Consider the following 11,846-nt stretch of genomic DNA (forward strand, 5'->3'; position numbering starts at 1 on the left):
ATGTCCCAAATGCTGTCGCCAAGTGCTTATGGCCTATTAGCACATTTCATCCTCACAATGACCATATGAGATAGAGACTATTAATAATTATACCCATTTTTAATTGGCAAGAAATATTCAAAGTGATGAAAAGCAAGGACCTGCAACCAAGATTCCTCTACAAGCAAAGCTATCATTTAGAATTAGAGGACAGATAAAGAGCTTCCCAGACAAGAAAAAGCTAAAGGACTTCATCATCATCAAGCCGATAGGGAAGGAAATGTTAGAGGGACCTCTTTAAGAAGAAAAAGAAAAGAGAAAAAGATCAAAAATATGAATAATAAAATGGCAATAACTACATATATATCAACAATTATTTTAAATGTAAATGGATTAAATGCTCCAATCAAAAGATAGGCTGGCGGAATGGATAAGAAAACAAGACCTTTACATTTTCTGCCTACAAGAGACTCACTTCAGATTGAAAGACACACGTAGACTGAAAGTAAAAGGATGAAAAAGACACTTGATGAAAAAGACATTTCATGAAAATAGAAACAAACAAAAAAACTGGGGTAGCGCTACTTATGCCAGACAAAACAGACTTTAAAACAAAGGCTATGCCAAGAGACAAAGAAGGACTCAGTTATCCCACTTCTGGATATTTATACAAAGAAACCCGAAACACTACTTCGAAGGGACTTGTGAATCCATATATTCATTGCAGCATTTTTACAATAGCCAAGATATGGAGACCACCTGGGTGTCCATCAATAGATGAATGAATAAAGAAGGGTGATACGTATATACAATGGAATATTACTCGGCCATGAAAAAGAATAAAATCTTGCCATCTACAAAAATACGGATGGACCTAGAGGGTATTGTACTGAGAGGACTAAGTCAGACAGAGAAAGACAAATGCCATATGATTTCACTTACATATGGAATCTAAATAACAAAATAAGCAAACCAGCGAAACAGAAACAAACTCATAGATACAGAGAACATTTTGATAGCTGCAGGATGGGAGGCGGGGAGAGATGGGTGAAAAGGGGAAGGGATTAAGAAGCACAAATTGGTAGTTACAAAATAGTTATGGGAATGAAAAGTATAACAAAGAATATAGTCAATAATATTATAATAACTATGCACGGTGTCAGATGGGCTCTTTGTAAGGTATATAAATGTCTAATCACTATGTTGTATACCTGAAACTAATATATTGTAGGTCAACTATAATTAAAAATAAAAAAATATTAAAAATTTTCCAGGTGAGGAAACCAAGACATAGACAGGTTAAGGTACTTGCCCTCAATGGCACTATTGCTCATTCCCTCCCCAGAAGGCAGCTCCAAATCTGTGTTCTTAAGCACCAATCAAACATCACTTTTCACCCCAATCATTTCAAACACATACAGTCGAGAGCACAAATGAGCAGCCACAGCCATGTTTGCATCCACCAGCACAGTGGGCTATTATTAATGCAGACTTGCTGCTACCTTTTTATATGGGAAGATTTCCCCTAAAAATCCAGACCTCTGGTTTCTCTAGAAAAAAACGGGAAAATTAAGCCTGGCTGGGTCTGCAAGTCCACAAGGCACTAACCACCACAAGCGAACCCGTGAGGCGCGGCCCCTCCACTTTGCCGCTCCCTGTTGTCTTGCACCTGCCATTCCAGTCGCTACATGACCTCGAGCCTGCAGGGTTAAGAACTGGGGACCCTCGACATCAACTTTTTTACATGGGGCAAGGGGTGAACTGAACAGAGGTACCAAAGTCCATCACTTCTAGAGGAACGTTGTAGTATTTTCTTTGCACGAGGCTATGGCAGAAAGTTGCTCTATTTGCTGCGTGCTGAGACAGCTCTGGAATAACTTGAGAAAGCTTCCTCCTCAGACCGTGTCTTCTCACCCAGATGCCACGGCCCAGTGCCTGACTACTCTCTTGTCCCCAGAAAGCACTGGTCAGCAGACTCCCTGGGCCACAGCCCAGAGCTAACTAGGTCAAAGGCCCAGTCCCATGACCCAGGGCCTCCGGGAGCTGGGCCTCTGGTGAGCATGGCAGCTATCCAGTGTAAATCTGAAAACAGGCTTGAAGCCAGGTGCCTGGGTTTGAACCTGGCAACCCTGCTTACCAGCAGTGTGACCTTGGATGAGCAATTTAACTTCTAAGGCTGTTTCCTCATCTGTGAAGCCGGAGTTATAACAGTCCCCAAGGGCTGCTGTGCAATGATAAGAGCTTTATAATTTTCTTGCCTGGGTGAGAACCTGCCTCCACTACCCCAAAAAACACCCGTCCCTTGAGGGCCTTGGTCAAGACACTTCTCTCTGAGCCCTGTTTCCTCCTCTACACCAGAGGTCTCGGATCCCCAGCCCTAACGTTCTGTGGTCCATCTTGATGAGTCAGGCTGTTCCCTTCTCATAGAACCCAGCAGCTGTTGGAGAAGACACTGGCTTCCTTTGCTCTGAAGATGCCATCAATGAGCCTGAATGTAAGTTTCAGGGGCCACTGGAAGGAGCATGGTCCAAGTCCCCAGTGTAATTAGACAATGAGATGGCCCACAGGTGTCTTCTGTCCACAGGGGGCAGGAGCATGGATAGGACAGCCTGGGGCCATACCCCAGCCCTACAGACTGTGAGACCAGGGGTTTCTAAGCCAGTACAATGGGAATAATGGCACCCACCTAGAGGTGTTACAAAAGGGTAATGAGATGAGGCCATGTACGTCCTAGCGATGACCTTGGACCCAGTTAACATTCACTAATGTCAACCACCACTTTCATCATCACTATTATCACCATCACCACCATCACCATGATAACCACTATCATCACCATCATCACCATCACCACCACTGTCACCACCATGATCGTTATTAATATCATTATTGTTGTAAACATGGGTGTGGAAGAGAGTAAAAGAAATTGACACTGGTGACATTCATTGACCAGTATGTCCCTACCAAAAAGTTTTAATAACACTATGTTTAATCCCCAGAACACTTCCACAAGGTAGTTGCTATTATTATTCCTATTACAGACAAGGGGTCTGAGGCTCTCTGAGAGGTCCAATTATTTTTCCTGGGGTCACATGAGAGGGGCAGAGCTGGGCCTTGAGTGTGTCTGTCCTCAAGCAATTTCTCCCACATAAAATCACGTCTGTAAAGAGCTCTTTGGATCTATTTGTTGGTCCAATCCAAGAAGAGACTCAAAAAGGCCAGCCACTTATTCGCTCCCAAACCAAACAGTGAAAAGGAAGAATCAGGTGTCCAACTTCTGACACCAGACTGTGGCTCGTCCACAGATCCTTGAGAACCCACACAGGTCGTTTGAGCTTTGTCTTCAAAGAGTGCCCTCCCCCTCCCCTGCCCAGCCCAGGGTACCTCGTACCTGAATGGTGCGTGTCGTAGGCCGTGTATCCTGTCACCAGCGGCAAGCCTGCTGGAGAAAGAAAAGCAGATTCAGACCCAGCCAGACCCAGTTGTGTGCGGAGAACCAGGCCAAATTCTCCTCCTCTCCAAAAGTTTCTTCAAAAGCCACATATGGCGTGCTCCTGAGGCCCTGCCACAGGCTTCCGCTGAATTTGGTGTTTTTCCCTCTCAGTGTGGCGACCCATGTTTCATAAACGCAGAAAACCAGACGTCAACCCAACCAGCATGGAGCGGGGGGAAAACTCCCCCGGGCCGGGGGAATTCCGAACAATTGGCAAGGGGAAAACGGGGGGCCAAAATTCCCTCCCCCCCCGAGGGCCCGCTCCCGAAATATCGCTGGACTGTGTGACCACCATCCAGAGCTTGTCTCAGAGGGGAGCCCATGCCCAAGCTAGCTGCCGAGCACAGGGAGATGACGCTCTCCGAGAGCCCCTGACGGGCACCACTCCACGCCCTGGCAACCTTGGAGGCCCGCCAGGCCAGCTGTCACCTCCCGGTCTCCTATAGGGGACAGTGGGAGAGAAGCCAAGGGAGGAAGCAAAGGCATTCACATTTATGGAGAGGGGGTCATTTCAAGCACAGAGTCATCAGAAACTAATAAGCAGGTGAATGCCTTATTTAGCCTCATGACCCCCTGGGGCAGATACTGGTGTCTCTGCTTTTTAGATGAGTGAACTGAGCCTCATATAAGATACTCAACTTCCTGACTGGGGGTTCAGATCTAGGCCTGAGCTCTCATGCTCCCCAAACGCTTTGGGTTATGAGTGGATCAGAGGGGTCCCTAATGTCCTAAGAAACCGGATGGCAGACCTAACAGACCTAACATGGCCCGGAGCCGCGAATTCCGCCTGGTCTTGGAGAAGCTCCCACCGTCCCTCCAATCTGACCTTCCCAGGAGCGTAGGGGAGAGTGGACACATGCACCTTTCTGAGAGGCAGTGCGAATGGGGCTAAGGGCATGGCTGGGCTCTGCCCTCGAAGGCCATCTCTCTGGGCTCAGTTACCTACAGTGAAACAGGAATCATAGCAGTATTCCCGCCCTCACCCCCAGATGCTATAAGGCTGAAACCATTCAAACGAATCCAGCCCCCACACCACTTGGAGCAGCTCTGGGCTCCCATCCTCACCTGCGCTGGGCTGCTGCATCCACCAGTCTGGGAGGAGCTGACTCCTGCAGGCCTCAGGTGGGGAAGGGCTCCTTTTGACCATCCCCATGTAGTCGTCCACAGAAGGCTGTGTCATTGGGGGCGAGAGAGAAGAGCAGTGCAGTCACTGAGCTTCCAAAGCAGGACCCCAGTGTTGCCCAACTAAAACCATATCGTCGTCTGTATCTCATGAGACAGAAGGGAAGTTTTACTTTGCATCTTGAAAAATCCAAGAAAATCCAGCGGAATTAGTGATCAAACCACATGACCAAATTATTAGCCTCTTCACGGCCCCTAATAAGTTTATTGGCTTTTGCATGGAACTGCCTGTTGAAAATTCTGGGACACCAATGAACAGTGAGTGATACTGAACAAACTCTGCCATGCTTTAGCAAATCTCATTCAATGTGCCATGTCTAGATTTTCCATCTCTGACCCATTCTTCAAACAAGGTCGATAAATTCAGTTAGGAAATGTTTTTGAAAATCTGCTTTTCCTGTGATCCTGGCGTGTCAATCCAATAATCTCACTCCCTTAGCTGAGTCAGCAGAAAAGCTTCATACGGAAAACAGGACATTGCTGGAGAGACATGAAGCCAGGAATTCACTCAGTCTGCTGCCAAAGACCACCCAGAAACGTAACAGCTGCCATGTGCAGAAAAGCCAGGCAGCTTAGGGTAGGTTACATTTTGTTATCTGTATTGTTGGACCACCGAGCTCCTCCTAAGATTAGCATTGCCACATGAGTATTAAGAAGAATTTCTATAGCCCCCCACACCACCATCTGCAAGAGCTATATGATTACTTTAGCTATGCCTTGTAAGAGCCATAAGAAAAAAAAAAGTTAAGAGGCTAAAGGTAGAAGAAATGGCATCCAAATAGCTAAAATTGGTATTCGAAAACCCATTGCCTAAAACTTTGTTAATCCTTTACTTATAGCCTATTAAGTATGACTTACATACAATTCAAACAAGCTTGGTTATACGGCTTTCTAACCCAACAAAGATGAAAAGCTGCATATTAAAAGAGAGTAGGCAGCCCACCAGCCATGAGAACTTGCAAAATAATCATGTCGTAAGTACAACCCCAAGCAGAAAGGAGAGTTTACATTCCGTTCACTGCAGCCTGCTAAGAAGGCAAGGGGATACAGGATGCATTATAAAAGACTGCCATTCAGAATGTCTAAATCTGAAGTCTAGAGCCTGAGGGAACGTCACTGACACTGAGCACACAGCTCTGCCCCAGCCCTCAGGATGAAGGAGCTAACTAGGTAGCAGAGGCAAGCCTCCCAAGGCTGCTAATTGGCCTAGACCTTGTATTCCATCTCAGTCAGGGTGGAGGTGACTTTTGCTGGGAGACATGCTCACCAAAACACATGAGGCTTCTGCTGTCAGGGCTAGACCCCTGGAAATGTTGCCCCTACTTACTTCCTTGATCAACTCATCAATTTCAGAGCGCCCACACTCCATGTCCGTGACTTCATTCACACAGCCAGGAGTCGCCATGCCTAATTTGCCTAAGGAAAATCAGACAAACATGACAAAATATGACCATGAGGCATCACAACCATTATCGAGGCCATAACCTGTGTGTTTTCTTTTTTTTAAGTACTGAGTTGAGAGAAATAATAGTCAATAAGTTTGGAAAAGGCCTAGAGATTTTTTCCCATGCTTCTTCAGTCATCTGATCAGTAAAGTCAAAAGAGAGAACGTGGTGGTTCTTTCTAACACTTGGAGGACACTGTGGTCTCTTCCTTCTGTGTGCTGAGATCTCAAGTGAATTCATATCAGATATCCTTTACACCAGGCATTTACCAGCCAACAGAGGTTAAATTTACAAGGTGGGGTATTTGAAGACACTCAAAGATTTCCTGGCAAAATGTGTTTGCAGGTTGAAGTCTTTTTTTAAAAAAAACAATTGGCAGGAAATCTCTTTTTGGCCTTTCCAAATATACACGCACGCATCTGTACACACACATGCCATGCACACACATGGCATACCACAAAGACTCGCCCATGCCCATTTTGAACCCATCTTCATCAGGAACCACTACAGGTGCTTGAGTGATTCCACAACAAGCACTCTGGACCAGTCTAGTTTCTTCTCCACTCTTATGCCTCTTTTCGATCCAGAAACTCACCTGATTAAGTTTATCAGTGTGAGATGTATTATAAACAACAAATACCTGTTTGTTGGAATTCATTAGTCTCAGTGATCTATAGAACTGACCTATTATGTCATCCTCACTGAATTTTGATTCTATTTTGATAGATTCAAGAATTCACTTAGAAGCTGTTAATGGGGGAAGTAGGGGGCAGGTGGGGCACCCCCAACGTAGCTTGCAAATCACTGAAGTACAGAGGAGAATGGTCCATGTAGGCATTATGCAAATGTAACATTTCTATGCCCCCTGAGAACCTGCTTGTTTAACATCTACCCTTGCAGGTGATGCTGGCTGTGCCCCATGCTATAAACAAGTTAGGGTCACCTGTCAGTTCAAGCTTGGCTAATCCTGGGGGTGAAGGACTAAGAAAAACTCTATTCCTTCAAATCACAATTTACTTTATGATGACGAAAAAAGTATTCAAAACTAGTAAATAAAGCAGAAAGATAACTGGTCTCTGAAAACCACTCCAGAGGATCATCTAAGACAGGGGTCCCCAACCCCCGGGTCATGGACTGGTACCAGTCCGTGGCCTGTTAGGAACCAGGACACACAGTAGGAGGTGAACAGCCGGCAAGCAAGCAAAGCTTTATCTGTATTTGCAGCCGCTCCCCAGAGCCAGCATCACCGCCTCAGCTCCACCTCAGGTCATCAGGCATTAGATTCTCATAGGAGCACCAGTCCCTGGTGCCAAAAAGGTTGAGGACTGCTGAATTCTCAAAGGTCTCCCCTAAGGATCATCTGATTCTCCAGAGCAAGGTCAGTTTTTTTTACTTAGTATTATTGACTATCAAATAGGCTTCAGACTCAGTAACGGCAGGTGTTAATTTACAGGCGATTAAGCTACAAATGACCAGTAGAAATGATAACCCCCAAACTACTGTTGTATTGCCAGATCGGACACTCGTCAGTTCGGCTCAGCCTTCTGTCCTTCACTGACCACGTATACCCGTGTCATGTTTTGTCAAACAACCTTTGTCATTCCCCTAGCTCCCTAGTCAATGAGTCAAATAACTCTCTGACTCAAGCTCATCATATATTTGTTAGGGTCACAATTTTTACTTTTTAAAAATTATACATCAATATTTTCAACCTTGCCACAGTGGAGAGCTCAAACTCAGAATTTCTGCACAGTCCTAAGCAGTTTTGGGGGGTTCTATTTCTTTCAGGCAACTAATGGACCTATAAGAAGATAAGGGTTGTCAGGTCAATATTCTAATTGCCACATCGAATGGCTAAGAAAATCAATGTGTTAAAAGAATGTTTTAAACCAGAGATGGCAATTAGATTTTATCTCATGGACCAGCTCTGATTCAGAGCAGCTGCACAGCACACTACTTTGAAAAGATTCTAAGGCCAGATCTGAGCTCCATATATCCTGATTGATTAGTGAGGTCTGACCAGAGCACAGGAATCGAGCCTGAGGCCTGTGCAGCATTTCGTTGCTATCCCTGCCTAAACTCTTCACAAATGCTCTCCTAGGATTTTAGAGCTGGAAGAGACTTCAGGAATTATCACATCCCGCGTTCCCACACAATGAGCACGATCTAACGATATACTGAGTCATATCCTATCTCCAGTAATGAAACCAACAATGCTATCATCCACAAATTCATTCAAGAACCTTACCCTCTACTTTAATCAGCCATCCCTTTTGTCTACCTGATCTTCCCCAGCCTCCTCTGAGAGTAGCCAGAAAACAAGAGGAATTCCTTCCACACTGTCAGCGGATCCCTGCTCCTATCCAATCTCATCACTGAGCCCCAGCGAGGTCTTACAACACGTTCCTGGTCTGACAGTGAGCAGCAGAGCAGGCTGCCACCCAATCTCCCCGCCCTTTCCTCCCATCAGGGCTGCCTCTCACTCAACTGGAAGCTGCCACTTGGTCAGCAGCAGATGGTGGGTGAGGTCAGCGGAAAGAGAGCTCCATATCTGCCTATACAAAGGAGAGAACTGTTTTGTTTAGCTAAAACCACCCGACCCAGATCCTGTGGGCGGCGGCTTCGACCCCAGGCCCAGGCTCTCCTACAGGAAGCTGCAAGCCAGTCAGCCCCCATCAGGCTGAGTGCCCATCAAGGATAGTTACATTTTTGCTCTTCCTCGGGGACGATGCGGTAAACTTTGTATGGCTCAGAAATGTCCAGCTGGGACCGGTCTGTTACTTCCTCAAAATCCGGACTCTTGTTCAAAGCACAGCGTAGCCTTGTTTTCCACGTGGCTGGTTCAGCTTTGTCACCTTCCTTAAATTTCCCTTTAAAAACTGCCCAGGCCTAAAGAAAGAGAAAGCAGCACATGAAACACACAGCCAGCCCCTCGACAGCGGACTCCCACAGCCCAGGTCAGGACTAGCACATTCTCACCATCCTAAAAGTCATTTTTGGTCACCAGCTCTCATTCAAGAAACTTTTAAAGCTCAGACACCTCAATCAGACTCCTTTCTTAGACAGATCTGAAAAGGTCCAGGCCAAGAAGGGGTCCCCCAAGATCACCCAGTTGAGCTGGAATTGGAACCCAAGCCCAAGGCTCCTCCCCGACACAAATCCTTCCCAGGACCAGAGAGCCAGGAGGAGCCTGAGGTCAAGTAATACAAAGAGGAAGTCTCACATGGTTTCACTAGAATGTTCAAAACAAAGAACAATTTTTTTTTTAATCAGCCCCTAGCATAAAAATTTAGCTAAACATTTGCAAAAATTCGGAGTGTGGTCATCTACTGCCTTGCTACTTTTAATAGAAATTTTGTTTTGCATTTTGGCATTTATTCTAACCTGCCCCCCACCTCCCCTGGGCACTGCTTAAAATGCAATGAAATGTTTTTCCTCTCTGTTGTTTTTTTCATGGCTCTGTTTTCTGACCTCTCCAAACCTTAGACTCTAAACTAGGACGAGAGACTCAAAACTCGGAACTTAAAGTCAAAACGTAGAATGGGGCAGTATTTTTTAAAAATGGGGCAGGGGGAGGGATTAAGAAGTACAAATTGATACTTACAAAATAGCTATGAAGATATTTTTAAAAGTTAAACATGTGAACCGGCATAGTTTTAAGTTCAAAATTGGAATACGGGACACATCAATTAGGAGGTCACTACTATCAGGTGAAAATAACCTTTGGCGTTAAGCAAAATCAGACACATCTTCCAACCTAAAATAATACTAGATCTACAGGGAATTCTCAAGCCCCACTCAGAAAAATGCAATTCCAAGAGATAATTTCCCCAATATGACCCAGTCTGGGATTAAAAGCCAACTGTTCCGACTTCCAACCCGGTGGATTTCCACTAAGGCAAGTGTTCTCAAGTTTAATGCCAATCCCCTGGAAAGCTCGTGAAATGCAGATTCCTGGGCCTGCCCCTCTCATTCGTCGGTGTGGGTTAGGTCTGTGAACCTGCATCTTTAGCCAGCCCTCCAGTGATTATGACTTAGGAAGCCACACTTCCAGAAACTCCAAAAGGCCCCTATGAGTCACAGCTCCATTTAAAGAAGTTTGGGGTATTTTCCTCTTAAAAGACAAGACCTCACAGCTCACTTACAGCTCCCTCCTCTTTTATTGCCCAGAGCTCAGATTTAGCATCTCTGTCTGAGGTAAAGAAACTGTAGAAAACTCCTGTTAATGAGCTTGAGCAGTCATTTCCTTTTCCGACATATACGCAAAACTCCCCTTAACGAATGTTTCAGAGTAAATGGCTTTCAATCCTTTTCAATATTTTTTTCAATCATTTATTAACTGCATCATAGGCCATGCATAAATTTATTTTTTTCAGAGAAATGTGAGTGCAAACCATGTACACACTGAACAGTAATTAAAAATTTTTATTACATTAAATCAAAGTGCCAATAAATGAATGAATGAATGAATGAATGAATGAATGAATAAATAAAAGTGTCTCCACCTCAATACTATTGACATTTGGGGTTGGATCATTCTGCGTGTGGTTGGATATCTAGCTGCAGCCCTGGCCTCCACCCACTAGATGCCTATAGCACCCCCACCCCCATTGTGACAATCAAAAATGTCTCTCTAGAGATCGTCAAGTGTCCTCCAAGGAGGTAAAATCGTGCTACATACACACACCTGTTTGAGAACCACTGAGTTAATCCATTTTACAAGTGGACTTTGAAGAGCATGGATCTGCGGGCAATGTTAGGACCAGCTGGTATTTATCCAGAACTGCCCAGCCTACTGTCATAGTTACTGGTTTCTTCAAGGCTCACACTAACCCCATGAAGAAAGCCAGGACATCATAAAGCAAAGCAGGGCCAGTGGGCAGGAAATGCCCTGGGCTGGCATCAGGTACCCTGTTTCCCCTGGCCGGCTCTAAAATATCAGCTTAGCTGGGTGATCTCTCCAGACTCTAGACCTAACCCCAGACAGAACAGAGTGATTCCGAGCCCCACCAACAACAGGCAATATAGCTATTCAGTCCCTACCACACCCCATGCCTCCTGTCCACAAGGTACTCTGCACTCATCAGCAGCCAGCAGTAAACCCAGGACCGTAAATTCTTCCTAATTTAACATTATTCTCTCATCTTGTGTTTTAAAAATCAAATGCTATTTTTTTTTCCTCGAAGGCCTACTGAATTTGAAATATCTGTGCTACTAAGTAAGTTCTAATTCATTTAGGCCTATCACAATGCCTGGTCAATGAGAGAGCAATCAATGAATTATAACCCTCCGTTAACTCGATTTTCTCCCCCAACCTTATGAAAAGGAGGCAAAATACTTTTTAAAAACATAAATATGAGCTGATGTCAGGGCCTCATCAGTATCCTCGGAGGTGGTACAAAATGAGCTAATGGTGCAATCTCCCAGCTACCTCTGGTCTACACCATGAAGCTGACCTCAGAACGACTCCTGCGAACAATGAAGGATTCTCTTGTATAAGTGGCTTCTTACAATCCATTTACTAAGACAGAAAAAGAGGTATCTAACCAAGGCCTACCTATTGACTTCCTCCAATGGCAAAAACACGTTTGGTCGGCAGTGCAGAGATACGCCCCTCAGAGGATGGAGTGAGTGAGCACAACTCAGGGAAGCACCAGATGGGTTCTCCCCATCTGTATTTCACCAGCCCAGTCTGTCACCCTCCCAGTGGCTGCCCAGCTCTGGGTGGGCACCCATGCTTCCCTCCC

General features: G+C 45.3%; 1 protein-coding gene across 2 annotated transcripts in view; it reads right to left on the reverse strand.

Annotated features, from left to right (window-relative positions):
* The window catches only part of IRF8 (interferon regulatory factor 8), a 23,963-nt gene that overhangs the window by 5,827 nt on the left and 6,290 nt on the right, over positions 1-11,846 (reverse strand). The window contains exons 3-6 of one of the 2 annotated variants that reach the window (XM_011370261.2): positions 8,805-8,988; positions 5,982-6,070; positions 4,538-4,643; positions 3,371-3,418 (exon numbers count right to left, since the gene is read on the reverse strand). In XM_011370261.2, coding sequence (XP_011368563.1) covers positions 3,371-3,418; positions 4,538-4,643; positions 5,982-6,070; positions 8,805-8,988 — 427 coding nt within the window. Of the gene's footprint in view, positions 1-3,370; positions 3,422-4,537; positions 4,644-5,981; positions 6,071-8,804; positions 8,989-11,846 lie in introns of both variants that reach the window. The other variant, XM_011370260.2, reaches the window with a different exon arrangement.

Source organism: Pteropus vampyrus, unplaced genomic scaffold (assembly GCF_000151845.1).
Source record: "Pteropus vampyrus isolate Shadow unplaced genomic scaffold, Pvam_2.0 Scaffold166, whole genome shotgun sequence".
NCBI classification, from domain to species: Eukaryota; Metazoa; Chordata; class Mammalia; order Chiroptera; family Pteropodidae; genus Pteropus; species Pteropus vampyrus.